We start from the raw sequence: 20,000 nt of genomic DNA, 5'->3' as shown, positions 1-20,000 counted from the left end.
ACTTCTTCAGAAATTTTCTAGTTTTTCCTTGTATTTTACAACAACTTCCTTTTGTTATGGATGGATGTTTTATCTTTCTTCTACTTAATTATTGTATTTAAAAAAAAATATCTGTCTTGCCTTAATTCTTCATCAGACTGTTTCCTTCCCACTGCCGCCATTTTGTTTCCATCCCACAAACGTTGGTAGGCTTCTTCTTCTGCTGGGTTCAACAGGCAGCCTGTTGATTAGTTTGAGATCTGCTGCCTCCTGGTGGCCAGAGGCCTGTTTACAGTGAAGTTCTGAGTATCGTTCCAGAAGTATTCATACCCCCAAACCTTTGGTCATAAAACTCACGAGGGTTTTCAGAGATTCTCACTTGAAATATTTAGCATAAAACTCCTGATACTTGTAAATGAAATGAAGTCACCAAAGCAGTAGCAGAGTTCTGAGCCACGAGGGAATCACAGCGGACATGTTGAAGGCTCACCGGTCAGAGGAGACCAACCTTCAAACCTCAACATGTTTCTGCTCCAGTAAAGGGCGCTGATGTTTCAGGAGCTTCGACATCATCATCATCATCATCATCATCATCATCAGGATTGTTATTCTTGTCTGCTGTGGTTTGACCTGCAGACTGCTGAGGAGATCATGCAGCAGAACAGCAGCTGTCTGCGGCTCCAGATGGTGTGTGACCCTTTGCTAAAAGAGAAAGTAGGTGATTTCTGATGTAAGTCGTTTCTCCAGATAAAAGTTTTAATAGAAGAATGCTAAAGCTGTTTTTGTGTGAATGCCTCGTTCTTCCCAGAGCTTTGGGGTCGCAGAAGGCGGACCGGTTGAGGACCTCAGAGCGATGGCCAGGGCGGCGGGGAACCGGTCCAGGATTTCACCCCTCCAGAGGGTGAGACTGCACATCAGGTCAGGAAGCTGTTAGTCATTCACCGACTGACCACTAGGTGGCAGCAGACTCCCACACGTTTTTACAGTGGGGGGCGGGGTTGTGACGTAACGGACCCCAATAAACAGTCGCTGTTAGCTCTGGTTAAGGCGGTGTGTGTGTGAGTGTGTGTGTGTGTGTGTGTGTGTGTGTGTGTGTGTGTGTGTGTGTGTGTGTGTGTGGATGTGTGTGTGGTGTGTGTGTGTGTGTGTGTGTGTGTGTGTGCGTGCGTGTGTGTGTGTGTGTGTGTGTGTGTGTGTGTGTGTGTGTGTGTGTATGTGTGTGTGTATGTGTGTGCGTGCGTGTGTGTGTGTGTGTGTGTGTGTGGTGTGTGTGTGTGTGTGTAGGTGTGGGTGTGTGTGTGGATGTGTGTGTAGGTGTGTGTGGATGTGTGTGTAGGTGTGTGTGGGTGTGGGTGGATGTGTGTGTGTCATTTCCAACTAATTTTCCAGATCCTTTCCACCACGTTATGATGATGATGATGATGATGATGATGATGATGATGGCTATTGGTCTTCATCATTTCTGAAGTTATACATCTAAAGTTAATATCAATAATTTCGGTGCTTTAAGAGAAAAATGTGGGGATTCTTACAATATCATATTTTCACCCTGTTATCATTCCTATATAAATGTCACAGTTTCAAACTAAATACTTAGTTTGCTAGCAAATAATTATCTCCATTAATATTTAGTTGGCAAGCTAAATATTTAGCTTGAGACTATTAGCATTTTCACTAAATATTTAGTTTGAAGGTAACTCTTTAGCTTGCTAAGTAAATAAATTTATCAATCAATGAATGACGGGGTGAAAATGTGAGTGAAAAATGCCTCATTTTGCTCTGATGACAGGATGAATAATCCAGATTTTGGCTCCTCCAGGTGAAGCTGCGGGTCCAGCAGTTCATGGAGAAAATGCTGCAGCAGATCGGGGCAGAGCACTGGCCTGCAGGGGGCGCTGATGTATCCTCTGCTGACGACACAGGGCCCACCACGCCCACGCTCTGGTTGTCTCCCATGGCGCCTTCATGTGCGTGGCGGTGCGTTACTTCGTGGAGGAGCTGCGGTGCAGCGCCCCTGCAGGCTGCGACAGGAAGCGCATGTTCTCGCTGAGCCCCAACGCGGGGATCTGCAGGTTCAACCTGACGGTGGTCCAGCAGGGGCGCGCTTTGTGGTGTCGGACATGCGCTGCGTGTTCATGCACAGGGTGGCAGGGGCAGAGCAGGATGAATAACCTGCTCATGATTTATTGATACATTTATTTTAGAGAAGGAAACAATCATTGTCCGCAAAGATGATGATGGCACAATGTTTAGTTTTATCATAAACTCAAAAAAAGACATGAAACACAAATATTAATATTTGATCATTATTTATAATCAAGGGTGAAAATAAATTGACTGAATCATGTATTTCATTAGCATGCTTCATAAATCCAGACAAACTGTGACGTAAAATAGTTTTGGTTCATATTTTCAGTGCTTCAAAACTATTTCTCCTGCTGTTTTTAGCTTTTAATTAGTAAATAAGTTTATTTTGTAAACAAAAATGAAAAAAACAAAACATTATAAATGATACTAAAATCTTTGTCACATGTAAGAATGATCATAGTAATGATAATATTATAAGAAGAATTAATGAAAAGCTTCATAATATCAAGTTGAGTTTCTTTAATGAGTGGAAACAGTCAATAAAATTAATAAAGTCTGTTTTTATGGAGTTTCATATCATATTTCAGAATGAAACAAATGAAACTGTCATGCTGTGGCGGTGGACCCAAACGCAGCAGACAGTAAACGGAGAAACAAGAGCATGTTTGAATGAAGAAAATCAACCAACAAAAAATCCAAAATCCCCAAACAAAGAAAGTGGGAACACGAGGGAACAGCAGCTGATCCAGGGAGGGAACATGGTGGAGACGATCAGGTGACGAGACGGACCGGCGAGTTGTGACTGGGATACAGGAGCTTAAATACTGGGAGGCAGTAAACGGAACAATGGGCCCAACGAGATGAGATAACTGGCTGACGAGATGTATGGGGAAAAACAGCAGGGAGCTGAAAATACATTTAAAACCAAAGAAAACACTAATACTACAGAAAACCTGGTAAACTCAAAGAGACATAACCAGACAGAAGGCTGGACTGTCAATAATAAGATCTACAAGATGTAGAGTTATGGAAACGAGAAGATCTGAACAAAGAGATAACCTAAGGAGAATTACTAAAGAAAGACAAAATAAACCTAAAGTGACAAATAATGGAAACACTATGAGGGGAACTAGAAGGATTAAATAAAAATAAAGAAGCTCGACATGGACTCAGACAAGAAAAACAGAAACTAACTGTTTCTGTTAGTTTCCCCTAAGAAGAAACTCTATGAAGGGCTGCAGACAAGGACAAGGAAATTCCAACCACCCTAAATAACATCAAATAATCAAACTGAAATGACCACAAAGGGCGAAGCTACAGAAACTAAAACACAATGAGAAACAAAACCAAACCCAGACAGAAACTTCATGTCACAGAGCAGAAACTTTAGTTTTTAGGTTCCACAGTTTGTGATGCAGAAGAGCTTCATCATCATCATCATTATCATCACTATCGTCATTATCTTCATCATTATCACTATCATCATCATCATCAACACTATCATCATCATTATCATCATCATTATCACTATCATCATCATCAACACTATCATCATTATCTTCATCATTATCACTATCATCATCATCAACACTATCATCATCATTATCATCATTATAATCATCATTATCACTATCATCATCATCAACACTATCATCATTATCTTCATCATTATCACTATCATCATCATCAACACTATCATCATCATTATCATCATTATAATCATCATTATCACTATCATCATCATCAACACTATCATCATTATCTTCATCATTATCACTATCATCATCATCAACACTATCATCATCATTATCATCATTATCTTCATCATTATCACTATCATCATCATCAACACTATCATCATTATCTTCATCATTATCACTATCATCATCATCAACACTATCATCATCATTATCATCATCATTATCACTATCATCATCATCATCAACACTATCATCATTATCTTCATCATTATCACTATCATCATCATCAACACTATCATCATCATTATCATCATTATCTTCATCATTATCACTATCATCATCAACACTATCATCATCATTATAATCATCATTATCACTATCATCATCATCAACACTATCATCATTATCTTCATCATTATCACTATCATCATCATCAACACTATCATCATCATTATAATCATCATTATCACTATCATCATCATCAACACTATCATCATCATTATCATCATTATCTTCATCATTATCACTATCATCATCAACACTATCATCATCATTATAATCATCATTATCACTATCATCATCATCAACACTATCATCATTATCTCATCATTATCACTATCATCATCATCAACACTATCATCATCATTATCATCATTATCTTCATCATTATCACTATCATCATCAACACTATCATCATCATTATCATCATCATTATCACTATCATCATCAACAACACTATCATCATCATTATCTTCACTATCGTCATCATCATCTTCACCTTCACTATCATCATCATCACTATATCACTATTATCATCATTATCATCATCGCCACCATCATCATCACTGTGTGACTTACTGTAACTGTGGAGCATAAACAACTTTTCTTTCCATATTAATAAAGTGGAAAGTTTTTGCTCTTTTTAGGAATCAGTGACTCAACGTCTCATTCAGCAGTTAAACTGTGTGTGTGTGTGTGTGTGTGTGTGTGTGTGTGTGTGTGTGTGTGTGTGTGTGTTGATCTTGTTTCTGTGTGTTGAACCTTAGCTTTATTTTTTTTATAAACGCTAAAACTATTAAAAATGGATATTTAAAGTGATACTTTATGTCTGTGGAGATGTTTGTGCTTCATTTGGACCCAATTTGACCCAGTTGGTCTCATGCCAGTTACATAACAAGCTGAGTGTTTAATTACCCTGAAATGCATCATTACAGATGAGGTGGAAAACGTTCAGAAAAATTTAATAAAGACGATGAATACAGTAAAATATTAATCATCCCATACAAAGAAACATCAAAAGCTATCAAGTGCTGGAAATGAAGTTGTCGGAGCTGGTTTAGGGTTTGTGAACAGATCTGGTCCAGATCTGTGGAGAGTAGATGTTGTTTGCTTGAATCTATTTTTACCAAATAACATCACAGGTTTGATTTTCCCAGTTTTCAGTATAAAACTTATTCACTTCCTCCAGTACTTTTACAGATCAATCATGAACAGCAGGATTTGTTTTTTTCTCCTTCCTTTGACACTAAAAGGTTGAATTTACATTGTTTTCCAAAGTGAAAACCGATTTTCACAAAATTACAAGTAAAATATTTCAAATGAAATCAGTGATTTGGTCAACTGTTGGTGGCTGACCTCATTCATCAGAGGTCCAGCTAACTGGTGACCTCCCAGTGACCCACTCAGCCTGGGAGTCTCTAGCACAGCAGAAAGGTTTCTCTCTGTGCAGCACAGAGTATTTATCTTTGGTTTGTTCACTTTTCTCCATCACCTGTAACTTTTTTTAACTATTACATCACAGTATTTGCTGTAGAACTAAACAAGGTCATGGACCTTCAGCTAATCAGGTTCAGGAATCCACCATTTTTATTTCTCACAGTGATATTGAAGGCTGATGCTGCAGTCAGACTGAGTGTTGCTGGGTGTGTTAACACACACAGCTCATCACAGTCTGGTTACATTTGTTTGCATGGGAAATATTTCCACATCAACTTTCTTAGCATGAAGCTCCTCAAGGACCAAAGCTTCAGAGACCTCCGTTAGCATCAAGACTTGGTTCCTCCTGTCTGTGCGACCATCACAGCGAAATGCTAAGCTGCTACTAACGCTGACATGGCAACAAACTACCACAGACATGCATTAGTTCTGTTGATAACCTTGTTTTTAGCCTCCTGCTAATGTTAGCACTGTGTGCTAGCTGTTAGCTAGAGAACAGAACCTCACGCCGAGATTTGAAAAGTTCTTAGCTAAACAGCTGGGATAGTTTTGGTGCTGGGGAACACATGATCCAGATGAATTCAGAACTTCTTGGCGCTAGCGTTAGCTAGCCTGCTAACCATGCTGAGGTTTCCAGGCGTGTTCGTTGGCGTTGACATGTCAGGCTGGATGGACGAGTCTCCTGCTGGTCACAAACGTTTCTGCACCGTCAGGTGATCACATCTCTGCTATCAAACTACAACAATGGCCGAACAGCAGGGGGCGGGGTCTGAACGACCTCATTTGGATTTAAAGAGAGGCATCAAAACGAGCTGCTCTCAGATGAACCTGGGGTCAGAGGTCAACGAGGAATCTGAGGACCTATAAGAACCAGGAAGTCAGCTTTAAATAGACCATAAAGGACTGGAAAGGAACATCTGTTCACGTTAAAGAATTTTTTTGTGAACATTTTTTGTCACAAAAGCTTAAATGAGTTGATTATGATTGATTTGTAAAAGCAATAAAAGGGTAAAACATTCAAGGGGTTGAATACATTCAGTAAACTGCACTATCTGCAACTTTTCAGGAGCAACGCAACTAAAATATTTGCAGTTGTGGACGGAGTCTGGAGGCGTGAAAAAGGTGAAACTCCCGCAGCGATCCTGGTCAGATTGAAGAAGCTAAAGAACGTTTTTGGTTTCATGCATTTTTTCTACTTTTTATTTTCTATCAGAAATATATAAATAAAAAACAGTACACAATAAAAGAAGTTATGTTACAGATCTCAATAAATAAATATCTTCATTGCTGAGACTTGGTGTCCAGCACCGGATCATTTCTCTTTCCTGTTCTATCATTCATGTCTCTTTTTAGTGAGAATATTTTTGAAAGAAAGTTTCTGAACATATGTGAAGAAAGGGTTGCATCATCTGGCCCAAAGATTAAAATTTAACAGACAAAGAGGTTAAAGGTCAGCAGGCGCAGCTTCTCCCTCATTTGCTGTTCAAACAGAGGCGCTGAAGCCGCAGTGATCAGATGAAACCTCAGATAGTGTCTGATCGGAGCGCAGTGGGCCGGCGCCGCGGGCAGGAAGCCGCGGGCAGGAAGCCGCGGGCAGGAAGCCGCGGACAGGAAGCCGCGGGCAGGAAGCCGCGGGCAGGAAGCCGCGGACAGGAAGCCGAGGGCAGGAAGCCGCGGGCAGGAAGCCGCGGGCAGGAAGCCGCGGGCAGGAAGCCGCGGACAGGAAGCCGCGGGCAGGAAGCCGCGGACAGGAAGCCGAGGGCAGGAAGCCGCGGGCAGGAAGCCGCGGGCAGGAAGCCGCGGACAGGAAGCCGGTCCCACTTGGTCTCTGCGTGTTGCCTGTTGCTCTGCGGCGTCAGACTTTCTTCCTGTTGCTTCCTGAGAACCTGACGTCACTCCTGCTCTGCTCGCTCTGCGATGTTCGTCTTGACTGGACTGCCGTGTCCGTTAGGCCTCAGCACCCGCAGCGGGTCGTCACAGGAAGTGATGGTTTCCTTGGAAACGGCCCCCGCCTGGTTCGGCTCCACATCCTTCACCGGAGGAGACGGATGGGACTCTGTCCTCAGAGGATCGGACGGGTTCACCTCCTCGCTCCTCTGCCTCTTCACTAACTGGCCGTCTGGTGGCCCACCGCGGACCGCTCCTGGCCTGCCAACCCCCAGTTTGACCAACCAGCTCCTGCTCACAGAGGAAAACAGATCATGGCGCTCACCCGGCCTGAACCAAATATGTTGGAAGAGGCAGTGTCCTCTGTCCTTCTGTCTCTGTCATGGAGACAAACAGACATGTTTACTGGGATCTGCTCTGTTAAGGTGGATCTGTTAAGGTGGATCTGGAAGACACTCACAGACTTGAAGAGTTGTCCCTTTATGTCCACACAGAGGAAGCGTCTCTGTCTCAAGTCAAAGATCAGCACCCAGCTGCCGGGTGCTGCAGCTCCCGGCAGAACGACTGAGAAATGATTCAATAACATCAAATAATTCAGAAAAATAACAATTACCAGAAATTTGTTAGTTTAGAAGTCATGAAAATCCAACAGACTCTGAAATCCCTTCAGAAAGATTAAGGTTTGTCTGACATTGTAAAAAATATGTTTGTTTTTCCAAACATATAGCAAGAAAACTGAACATTTTGTGGAGGAAAACGTTGTGAATCCTGAAGATGCCTCAGTTTGGATCTGTTGGAGATCCTGGGCAGTGATGAGGAGGATCATGGAGTCAGGACAGACTCACCCAGGTGAGGAGCGTTTGTTCTCAGATCCAGGCGGAGGCGACCCGGACCGGCGGGCCGCGGCCTCCGCGCCGCCCGCCTGCGGCCGCCGCAGCCTCGCTCTGCTCTCCGCTCGGCCGCAAACATGCAACACAATCAGGAAGAGCGCGAGGGAAGCCAGCTGCATGGTTCCTCTCCAAAAGCTCAAATGTTCGGGATGTGAGAGAGCAGCTTCTGGTGGAGGAGAAAGTCCAACAGGCTTATTTAAACGAGGGTCAATAAACCGGCTAACTCATTTACCAAAATACCTCAGAGCCTCGCTGCCCCTGCTGCAGCTGCCCCCTGCTGCTGCTGCGGCTGACCCTGCTGCTGCAGCTGCCTCCTGGTGCTGCAGCTGCCTCCAGGTGCTGCAGCTGCCACCTGGTGCTGCAGCTGCCCCCTCCTGCTGCCAGTATATCTGCATTTATTAATTGAAAAATAAACATTTTATAGCATTTATTTGTTTTTTTAGGACTTTTTTGCATGAAATGAGATTAATTCATTAGTGCCTGAAATGAATGTAAGAGGTTCTAGTCTATATTAATGTTTCTCTGGAAGGAGCCGGGTCAGAACCAGAACCATCGCCCCATGCTGAGTCACAGCATCAATGATTCATCCCCTGCTTATGAATTAACTGGACACACTTCCGCTGCTCCCACGCCGTTGCACAACGAAGGATGAGCTGTAACTCATTTTGTCTTTCGGTGACCTGCTGACCTCAGCTATAAAACAAAATGATCCTGAGCAAAATTTAATCCCCTGTGAATTATGTTTCCAAAAGGATCAAATACAAAACCTGGCAGGAATATTCACACCTCTCAACACTTTTCCTCTTTAGTTTAGTTTATTTCATCTGGAACACATAATACCATTTTCAATTTTCAGTCTGACACCTCTAAATAAAATCCAAACCATCATCTGAACCAGGAGACAAATGAGCCAGCAGGATAAATATTTAGTTTTCTAACTTCATGTTATGATGAGCAAATGAACCCAATTATTGAAACAGCATTGGTCACATTCCATCAGGCAGGGTCGGGTCAGCCAGGCGGTTCCGAGTTCCGGTTCTGGTTCGTCTGTTGGAGCGGCCGTCCTCCTAATGCCGCGAGATCTCAAGGGATAACGTTTCACAGCTGAAATGGACATATTGCTGTTTTATTTTGTGAAAATAATATCACTAAACTGTATTTGTGTCCACCAGTAAATAGCAGCTAGTTTTAGAGAGTGTTGGTGTAACACCGGGTTCAGCTATGAAGGCCAACTGAGATTTAGGAAATCTGAAAAAGTTTGAATTATTCCCTGACACTGATTTAGATTATGCAACACAAGTGGCAAAGACTGATATTTCTATGTAATGGTTTCACTGTCGACAGTCAATTACTCTTTTTATGCACAATGCAGTTTTTCATAGAGACAACCTTAACACTTTAGTTTCAATAAAACACTTATTAGTTGATTGTTGACATTTGTTCTATTTGTTATCACGCACATTTAATTAACATATGTATTTATATCAACTTAAAGTTCATTTTAAAGTTAACTCTTTTTTTCAATTTCCTGCCCTGCAGGTACCAGATGAACAAACAGAACAAACTATTTCTGTTTGTTCAGGTTCAGTTAAGTACAAACTACGTTTTTGCACTGGTGATGTTTGATTGTTTTGTAAAAAGAAAACGGTTGGATCCTGAGTTTACTGCTTGCAAGGTGAAATAATCGCTCTGTGAAGAGCCCCGATTCCTCTGCAACCTTCACAGCAGATCCACAGGCTCCCCCAGCAGCTGCAGACGGAGAGCCTGGGTTACTTTTTACTATTAAAATGATTGAAAATATTGAGTATGATTAAAAGCTCGCTAGAGAACAGTGCGTCTCGTGTAACAGCAGGAAGTTTGTGTCAGTCCGTCACAAGGCAAGAAATCTCTTTCCATTTGTTTCTTAGTGCTTGGTTGTGAAATTTTTGACGGCCCTTCAGTGAAGCTGCAGCGTTGAGGATGGAGCTGGAGATCAGCTGGCCGACATCAGCCTCCATAAATCGGACCAACGCCGCGGATATCGGAATATCCAACGTCCGACTGGAAAACAACTTCAGTGCGGCACAACGCAGCACTGATGCAGCACTGACGCAGCACTAACGCAGCACTGACGCAGCACTGACGCAGCACTAACGCAGCACTGACGCAGCACTGACGCAGCACTGACGCAGCACTGACGCAGCACTGACGCAGCACTAACGCAGCACTGACGCAGCACTGACGCAGCACTGATGCAGCACTAACGCAGCACTGACGCAGCACTAACGCAGCACTGACGCAGCACTGACGCAGCACTAACGCAGCACTGATGCAGCACTGACAGCACTGACGCAGCACTGACGCAGCACTGATGCAGCACTAACGCAGCACTGACGCAGCACTGACGCAGCACTAACGCAGCACTGATGCAGCACTGACGCAGCACTGACGCAGCACTGATGCAGCACTAACGCAGCACTGACGCAGCACTAACGCAGCACTGACGCAGCACTAACGCAGCACTGACGCAGTACTGATGCAGCACTGACGCAGCACTAATGCAGCACTGACGCAGCACTGACGCAGCACTAACGCAGCACTGACGCAGCACTAATGCAGCACTGACGCAGCACTGACGCAGCACTAACGCAGCACTGATGCAGCACTGTCGCAGCAACACTTTGGCAGATGACGTCACCATTCCCCATCTTGATCCTAGACAAACCAAAGTTATAACTTTGAATAGTTGCACAAACGGAGCACAAACCACTCAGCTGTCAACTTCTGACATCCAATCAGAGAGCTGAGAATGATCATGAAAAGTTGTTTATTTTTACTGTAAGCTGAACGATGAGCTTCCATCCTCTGACCAGTAGGGGGCGCTCCACGCTCACCTTGAGTTTCTCCTGAGATCCAAAAATGAACCGAAACGAAACCTGGAAGAAATTTAGTGGAAAAGATTTTACAAAATAATTTTTATTTTCATCTCAGGAATACAAGTGACTGCTGTGCACAGCACAGACGTACAAAAATAAAAGGAAAACTATTTGTTATATAGTATTTGTCTCACTGATATTTCAGAAACAAACGACTGGAGAAATCTGCTTTCAAACTCATTTACAATCATTTCAACAATCGGAACTAAGGCAGAAGGTGAGGTATTAAAAACAGCGCAGGAGCGCGAGAAACTGAAACAAACCAGCTACACAGCTCTGACCTCCAGATGACCTCTAGCTGACCTCCAGATGACCTCTAGCACCCTCCAGTCCTTTAAAGCAGACTCACCAGGTCACTCAAATCTGTACTTGCATCTGGAGGTTAAAGATTTTTTTTCTGTTTCTCATCAGCGTTCTCCAGACTTTCACTCTGAAACAAACCGACAGAAGCTGCTGTTCAGAGAAAGTTAGGGGGAAGAACGACCACCTCAGCTCCTGTACAGAAACCTGCAGTCAGTGAAAACAAGAAGAATCAATAGAAATGTGCTGCACCTTCATTTGAAAATAAAGTTTAAAAAGCTACAGGCCGAAAGGTCAAAAGGTCATTCAGGATCGTCTCCATGACGACCTGGAGTCTCTGTCCTCATCATCAACTGGCTGGAAGAGCCGGATCGACTGCTACAACAAACCGACCTCATCTGCTCTCCCACAGAACCAGAACCGGGTCTGAACTCCTCTGCTACCAAACCCCTTTGTGACATCACTTCCTGTAAATCAGCCAGAATGCTGTGGGAAAGTTTCCAACCCTCCATCAAAATGCTTCACATGGTTGAAATCAGCAAACTGAGCGATCGGGTCGGAACCAGAACTCTGGAGTTTCCTGATGGATCAGGAGAAACGTGAACTGGTGTTTTTCCAAGCACCAGCAGAAACAGGTGCAGAACTGGGGGGGGGGTCAAAGGTCACGGTGAGGTGGACAGGTGGCAGGAGGGGGCAAACACAGAGCGCCCCCTGCTGGGCTCCTTCTGCTCTGAATTCAAGTAAATTATGCTGCATGAAAAAATGTGAACGTTAAACAAACCAGCAGATTGAGCTGGAAACCTCAAATATTAATCCAGGATTAATAATCCAGGATTAATATTCTGGGATTCATTTCCTGCTGCCACATATTAACAACAACATCATCAATAATAATAATAAATAAATCAGGATGAATATTAAGAACCTCAATAATCTGCTGTCAGTAACCAGAGCACTTCAAAATAAAAGCCCAGTCACACCAGGGCGGGGCGGGGGGGGGGGGGCTGTAGGTGGGGTATGGGGGCTTCCTCCCGGTGTGGATCCTCAGGAACGTCAGACCCTCCAGGAATTGGGCTCTGGCTCAGGGCGGCATGACGCCGGGGTCGCTGCTATTCCTGACTCCAGATCAGCATTTCTGGTATGTGGGGGTGAGGGGGTGAGGGGGTGAGGGGGGGGGGCAGCCTAAAGTAACCCCCGGCCCCCACGAGGAAGTCCTCTTCCTCCTCTTCCTCATGATGATGGCTGCAGTCCGGTCCAGGTTTTCAGGCCTGTCCAGATGTTTCTCACCTGGGATCATAATAATGCACATGTGCAATGGGTTTATTATTGCCACTTTCTACCCTCTCTGTGTCCTGCCTCATATCCGGGGTAAGAAGTGGGTGACTGTCATGGCGGTGGAGGCCCTGTTGCCCCTCTTGACGCGGCCATTTTGCTCAGCGCTATGAAGCAGCCGCGGTGCGCCGCAGACTCGTAGGCGTTGTAGTTGTTGGCCAGAAGACTCTCCCTGAACTTACACTCGTCATGGAAGACGGTCTGCAGGGACAGGAAGGACGAGGCAGAGGTCAGAGGTCAGAGCTCACAGGCACCATGTTCATGAGAAAAATGTCTTTCTGCAGCACAGAAAATCGATTTGGTTGTCAGCCAGTGCAGCATGCTCAATTAATTATTCAAATTAGTTTAATAAGTTTTTATGTAAGAAAACCCAGCAGACAAAACAGCATTTACTGATAATACAGATATTTTACTGATAATTATTGGTATTTATTGTGACAGACTGAGGACCCGTCCAGGTGACCCCCGCCTCTCCTCCTGACCCCACCAGGGTGTTAGAAAACGAATGGATATCGGTAATTACTGATATTTCCTGGTAATTACTGATATTTGCTGGTAATTACTGATATTTGCTAGTAATTACTGATATTTGCTGGTAATTACTGGTAATTACTAATATTTACTGGTAATTACTGATATTTGCTAGTAATTACTGATATTTGCTGGTAATTACTGATATTTGCTAGTAATTACTGATATTTGCTAGTAATTACTGATATTTACTGGTAATTACTGATATTTGCTGGTAATTACTGATATTTGCTAGTAATTACTGATATTTGTTAGTAATTACTGATATTTGCTGGTAATTACTGGTAATTACTGATATTTACTGGTAATTACTGATATTTGCTAGTAATTACTGATATTTGCCAGTAATTACTGAAATTTGCTGGTAATTACTGATATTTGCTAGTAATTACTGATATTTGCTGGTAATTACTGATATTTGCTAGTAATTACTGATATTTGTTAGTAATTACTGATATTTGCTGGTAATTACTGGTAATTACTGATATTTACTGGTAATTACTGATATTTGCTGGTAATTACTGATATTTGCTAGTAATTACTGATATTTACTGGTAATTACTGATATTTGCTGGTAATTACTGATATTTGCTAGTAATTACTGATATTTGCTGGTAATTACTGGTAATTACTAATATTTACTGGTAATTACTGATATTTGCTAGTAATTACTGATATTTGCTGGTAATTACTGATATTTGCTGGTAATTACTGGTAATTACTAATATTTACTGGTAATTACTGATATTTGCTAGTAATTACTGATATTTGCTGGTAATTACTGATATTTGCTGGTAATTACTGGTAATTACTAAATATTTACTGGTAATTACTGATATTTGCTAGTAATTACTGATATTTGCTGGTAATTACTGATATTTGCTGGTAATTACTGGTAATTACTAATATTTACTGGTAATTACTGATATTTGCTAGTAATTACTGATATTTGCTAGTAATTACTGATATTTGCTGGTAATTACTGGTAATTACTGATATTTACTGGTAATTACTGATATTTGCTAGTAATTACTGATATTTGCCAGTAATTACTGAAATTTGCTGGTAATTACTGATATTTGCTAGTAATTACTGATATTTGCTGGTAATTACTGATATTTGCTAGTAATTACTGATATTTGTTAGTAATTACTGATATTTGCTGGTAATTACTGGTAATTACTGATATTTACTGGTAATTACTGATATTTGCTGGTAATTACTGATATTTGCTAGTAATTACTGATATTTACTGGTAATTACTGATATTTGCTGGTAATTACTGATATTTGCTAGTAATTACTGATATTTGCTGGTAATTACTGGTAATTACTAATATTTACTGGTAATTACTGATATTGCTAGTAATTACTATATTTGCTGGTAATTACTGATATTTGCTGGTAATTACTGGTAATTACTAATATTTACTGGTAATTACTGATATTTGCTAGTAATTACTGATATTTGCTGGTAATTACTGATATTTGCTGGTAATTACTGGTAATTACTAATATTTACTGGTAATTACTGATATTTGCTAGTAATTACTGATATTTGCTAGTAATTACTGATATTTATTGGTAATTACTGATATTTGCTGGTAATTACTGATATTTGCTAGTAATTACTGATATTTGCTGGTAATTACTGGTAATTACTGATATTTACTGGTAATTACTGATATTTGCTGGTAATTACTAATATTTACTGGTAATTACTGATATTTGCTGGTAATTACTAATATTTGCTAGTCATTACTGATATTTGCTAGTAATTACTGATATTTGCTGGTAATTACTGGTAATTACTGATATTTACTGGTAATTACTGATATTTGCTAGTAATTACTGATATTTGCTGATAATTACTGATATTTGCTAGTAATAACTGATATTTGCTGGTAATTACTGATAGTTGCTGGTAATTACTGATAGTTGCTGGTAATTACTGATATTTACTGGTAATTACTGATATTTGCTGGTAATTACTGATATTTGCTAGTAATTACTGATATTTACAGGTAATTACTGATATTTGCTGGTAATTACTGATATTTACTGGTAATTACTGATATTTGCTGGTAATTACTGGTAATTACTGATATTTGCTGGTAATTACTGATATTTGCTGGTAATTACTGATATTTACTGGTAATTACTGATATTTGCTGGTAATTACTAATATTTGCTAGTAATTACTGATATTTGCTAGTAATTACTGATATTTACTGGTAATTACTGATATTTGCTAGTAATTACTGATATTTGCTAGTAATTACTGATATTTGCTGGTAATTACTGGTAATTACTGATATTTACTGGTAATTACTGATATTTGCTAGTAATTACTGATATTTGCTGGTAATTACTGATATTTGCTAGTAATTACTGATATTTGCTGGTAATTACTGATATTTGCTGGTAATTACTGATAGTTGCTGGTAATTACTGATATTTACTGGTAATTACTGATATTTGCTGGTAATTACTGATATTTGCTGATGTTTCTTGAAGCTCTTGTGGAACAAAACATTGGAGAAAATGGGAAAATTACATTTCCCATAAGTTTTGTTCAGCATCAGCCTGTGTACAAACAAACATTTAATAACTGTGAAAGCTGAATATTAGGAGATTTTTTCTGAATGTGAATCAGGTGAAGCTGAAACTAAAAAAAGGTTTTTATCTTAAATATTTTATAAGACTTTTGGATTTATTATTTCTCTCTGTTGTTCTTTATGCTCCACTTAATGATTCTAATAACAGTAAAACATTTAAATACATTTTTTATTAGGTTCAAATTCATTTATATGTTATTATTATCAAAATATCCATCCGTCCATGTTCTCCTCACCCCTAAGGGTCAAGGGTGAGGACCCTGCCTCTGTCCAGGCGGGGTCACTTGGACAGGACGCCAGTCTGTCGCAGGGCAACACAGAGACAGAACACACACACACACACACACACACACACACACACACACACACACTGAGAATCTGGAGAGACCGATTAACATGACATGGACGGGTATCTAGCAGACAGAAAGACACCAGGCCAGGAATTGAACCCAGGACCTTCTTGCTGCAAGGCAGCAGCTCTACCTACTGCACCACTGTGCAGCCAACTGATTTAGTGATTAATGTTAACTGGAGCAGAGACACTAAAAGAGGCTTTAGACTGTTTTTTCTGAGTAACTCCATCACTTTTCTTTATCATCTCCATTAAACATCAAATGAAACTTGAACTTTCAGTTTCACCTCCAAACCGTCTGGTTTTAATGGCCATAACAAGAAATAAATGTGCTTCATTTCCTCTCCGTCTCACTGATGTGTCACAGAGAAAGAGCAGAAATCCTCTGCATCACTGAGCGAGCATGTGGCCTAGTCCAATCACTCATCAGATGCTCAGGCTGCTCACAAGCTGACGCTTCATCACTCAGAGTCAGATAAGCAGTTGCATTCTCACACACCCGGGACATTCCTGTCTGTCCTCTGGACACATCCACCATCCTCACTAATAATATTATTTGCTAATAAACTGAAACCTCTGATTTGTTTTCACCCCAAATCCCCAAAAAACTGATTTATGGTGTTTCATACCAAACCTGTCTGAAAAGTGTGGTGTGTATTTATATTCAGACTCCTCTGGATTTGTCCATTTTCACAACTTTTTGCAGATTCTCTGGTAGAGTCAGACCTGGACTTTGACTAGGCCACTCTAACCCTACAATCAGCTCTGATCTGTCTGCTCTGGTCCTCCTGCTGGAAGCTGAACTTTGACCCCAGTCTCAGTTCTTCTGCAGATTTCTTCCAGGTTTGTCCTGATTTCGCTCCATTCACCCTCTCACAGCCTGATGCTGCCACCACCATGTCGTGTTTGACCCGCCTGGTTCCTGCATCCAAACTGAGCAACTTTTCTTCTTCTTCTGTTTCATAACGAATGGACCCATCTGGGCCGTTACTGTTATTGTCAAAATCCTTTTATTATATTATCACATGGAAACTTGTGATCGGCACCATCATCATATCATATCAACGATCATCTTTATATTCATAATATTCCCTCATCAATGGCGCTCCACTCATACGTCACATCGGCCTCATGTGACGTCACGTGTCCCTTTTTTCAAACTGCGCTCACGTTTTCTGCCCTGAACCGAACTCTGCTCGAAACTGACCTAGAACCAGAACCTCCTACCTGACCTCTACAGAATCGGAACCAGAACCGGAACTGCTCCATCAGTGTGAGGAGGGCTGAAGATAAACTCCCACCACACTTTTCAGATCGCATGCAGGATGTTTCTGTTCTGCTCAGTGAAATGCGATCCAGCGTGAAGACTTGTGCAGGTGTACCGCCCACCCGGCTCCGCGGGCCCAGAACGGGCAGTTCCCTGTGAAATTATCGCCGTGGCTTTAACGGGCCTCAGGGGGATTCCCACGCTGCACCTGCTAGCCTCATCAGCGGCCTTTAAATAGACCTTTCTGAACTGGCGGAGCTGCGGGTTCACCTACCGTCGCGTACAGCCTGCCGCGCCTGTTCATGGCCACGAAGCGTTCGCTGCGCAGCCCGAACAGGCTCACCACGCCGCGCTCCACCGTGGAGATTTGGATCAGACCTGCAGCGGGACAGAGAGCGTGTTAGAGCGGACACGGAGGACACGCCGGGAACCCCGCAGGATGCCGCGCAGCATGCGGGGCTTTGTTCCGCATGCTGCGCGGCATCCTGGCAGGAACTGCAGCAGATGCATCAGCGCATGCACTGCGATGAATGGGGGCGCGCGCCATGGCTGCGTAAGAAAAAGTTGGGTCCAAAAGCGACCATACACTCATGACATGGCTGAGGAAGAGGAGGAGGATGAAGATGGGCTGATGATGCTTGTTTTCAATAGCATCATATTCGGAAGAAATGTAATTCTCCCAGTGAAGAGCAGAGGTCTGCAGAGGGGGCAGCCCGCGCCGCACCGCGCCGCTCCAGCCTCCTGCCTTCCTGCGTCAGCCGGAGGAGGAACTCACTGTACGGGTCCTCGCTGTGCGCCCCGCTGATGCCGCCGTCGGGGAGGACCTGCAGGTGGAACCCGATCCCCACGTTGCAGTAGAGCCTCCGCACCCGCTGGATGCCCAGCAGGTAGTCAGTCTCCCAGCTGAGCTCCGGTTTCTCCCCGGAGACCCGCAGCACGGAGCGGGAGAACAGCGTCTCCCAGCGCCGGTCCAGCGGAGCCGTGCCCGGCGCTGGCGCCCCGCCGCGGCTACCAGCAGGACGCCCAGAAGCAGCGCCGCTGTCCGCGTCCAGCAGGACATTCTACCGAGGAACCTTTGCGCAGCGGGCATCCGGTTTGCCTCGGGGACACGTGCTCCAAATTAATGAGCCTAAAAATAGCGCGCCGCTTGTCGCTGCTCCGGCATGGCGGCGGCGGCTGGCTGGCGGGCGGCGGAGCGGGCCTCCGGAGCCCCGGGGGGGGAGGAGGAGACGGCGCAAGCCGCGCTGGAGCAGATGGAGATGCTGCTGCTGCCGCCGCTGGTGATGACCATGGTTCGCAGCTCCTCTGCGCCCCGCTCTCTCTCTCCTCCTCTCTCTCGCTCGCTCAGACGGTCTGCGGCTCGGTTCTGGTTCCACAGATCCTCCCGGCCGCCTATCGAGTCACCGAGCAGCCCTGGTTCTGGTTCTACCCGGGCCCGGCTCCCGCATCCCGGGCTGACATGGCGGCAGTCTGCGCCAGATTGGCGGCGGTCAGCGGCCTGGGTGGTGGTGGGGCGCAGCGGCTCCCAAATTGGGCCGCGCGGCGGTCATGTGTCCGTGGGGTCGCTTCCTTATTTAGACTGGAGGAGTAAAAACAGGCCGGCTGTCACCGGAGAGCAATGACGGCTGGTGGTCCTCAGCACGCAGCGATTCCCTGGAGAAATGAAATAAAATAAAAGTTTTCTGCATGAATCGACGCGTCCGGTGCGCCGGAGAGGTCAGGTGGTGTTGGGGGAGGGGTGGAGTGGCAGGGTGGGGGCCAAGGCAGCCGGAACCAGAGCGGTCCAATCAGATCCAGTGTTCATCCAGACATTTCTCAGCTCAGGAGGAAAAGCAGCAGCAGAACCAGGAGGAGAACCTGATCGGCCCGCATTCCGTTCCTGCAGCACCTGCCGCACTTCCTCCACCTCTCCGCCAGACGGCGCCATTCCCACATGAAGCGCTCAGATCATCTTCTTCCCAGTTTAATTAGGTCCACAATTTTCCGTTATTTCCAGAATTTAATTAGGACTGAAACAATTAATTGATTATTGAAATAAAAGTTAACTAATTTAGTAGCTGGATTTAATCATCCACCGGCCCGGTCCGGTTCGGTTCGGTCCGGTCCTGGTTGCAGCCACACAACGGATTCCAGGTTCTTCTGAGCATTGTGCTCTGATCTCATTGAGCTTCACTAAGTGATGAGACGCTATTCCAACTTTTTCCAACATTTTATAAAATGGGGAAGCAAGGACGGAACAAAGTCTTGAATCTGGAGACATCAGATAGAGGAACGCTGCAAACTAAATGTAGAGGATTAAAGGTGGAGAAAATGCCATGTATATAAAGGCCAGTAAATTTACTTAAAGATCTCATATGGAGAAATATGTGGCAATCAGGACATGATTGTCACATATGGGCTGCAGGCAAAGTTTCTCATATTGTCAC

The 20,000-nt window shown here is 43.4% G+C and overlaps 2 protein-coding genes and 1 pseudogene across 3 annotated transcripts in view; 1 reads left to right on the top strand and 2 right to left on the bottom strand.

Annotated features, from left to right (window-relative positions):
* The window catches only part of LOC129361880 (probable fructose-2,6-bisphosphatase TIGAR A), a 7,058-nt gene extending 3,646 nt beyond the window's left edge, over positions 1-3,412 (top strand). The window contains 5 exon segments of the mRNA XM_055033074.1: positions 616-693; positions 788-848; positions 851-908; positions 1,902-2,068; positions 2,071-3,412. Of these exon segments, the coding sequence (XP_054889049.1) occupies positions 616-693; positions 788-848; positions 851-908; positions 1,902-2,068; positions 2,071-2,150 (444 nt within the window). The 3' untranslated portion in view covers positions 2,151-3,412.
* Positions 3,413-6,737: 3,325 nt separating this feature from the next.
* LOC129360078 (fibroblast growth factor 23-like) lies at positions 6,738-9,076 on the bottom strand. Of its 2 annotated transcripts, none has more exons than XM_055030166.1 (4): positions 8,501-9,076; positions 8,216-8,451; positions 7,831-7,934; positions 6,738-7,747 (listed from the first exon to the last, which is right to left on the bottom strand). In XM_055030166.1, the coding sequence occupies exons 2-4, from the start codon at positions 8,337-8,339 to the stop codon at positions 7,376-7,378; spliced, it is 600 nt and encodes a 199-aa protein (XP_054886141.1). In that variant the 5' UTR covers positions 8,340-8,451; positions 8,501-9,076; the 3' UTR covers positions 6,738-7,375. The 2 variants fall into 2 exon arrangements, with proteins under 2 accessions (XP_054886141.1, XP_054886150.1); XM_055030175.1 differs by having other exon boundaries at positions 8,216-8,426.
* A 3,597-nt stretch (positions 9,077-12,673) lies between these two features.
* LOC129360100 (fibroblast growth factor 6-like) lies at positions 12,674-18,776 on the bottom strand (annotated as a pseudogene).
* Positions 18,777-20,000: the final 1,224 nt, after the last annotated feature.

This window comes from Poeciliopsis prolifica, unplaced genomic scaffold (genome assembly GCF_027474105.1).
Source record: "Poeciliopsis prolifica strain line A6 unplaced genomic scaffold, Auburn_PproV2 SCAFFOLD001, whole genome shotgun sequence".
NCBI classification, from domain to species: domain Eukaryota; kingdom Metazoa; phylum Chordata; class Actinopteri; order Cyprinodontiformes; family Poeciliidae; genus Poeciliopsis; species Poeciliopsis prolifica.
This window is presented reverse-complemented; position numbering and strand designations above follow the sequence as displayed.

What these genes read in the sequence shown, in the direction of transcription:
- LOC129360078 (XM_055030166.1), bottom strand. Translation starts at nt 8,339, where the DNA reads ATGTTTGCGGCCGAGCGGAGAGCAGAGCGAGGCTGCGGCGGCCGCAGG. An exon ending in AACAAACGCTCCTCACCTGG is followed by an intron (nt 7,935 to 8,215) that starts GTGAGTCTGTCC and finishes ATCATTTCTCAG; the next exon opens with TCGTTCTGCCGGGAGCTGCA. An exon ending in AGGGACAACTCTTCAAGTCT is followed by an intron (nt 7,748 to 7,830) that starts GTGAGTGTCTTC and finishes TCTCCATGACAG; the next exon opens with AGACAGAAGGACAGAGGACA.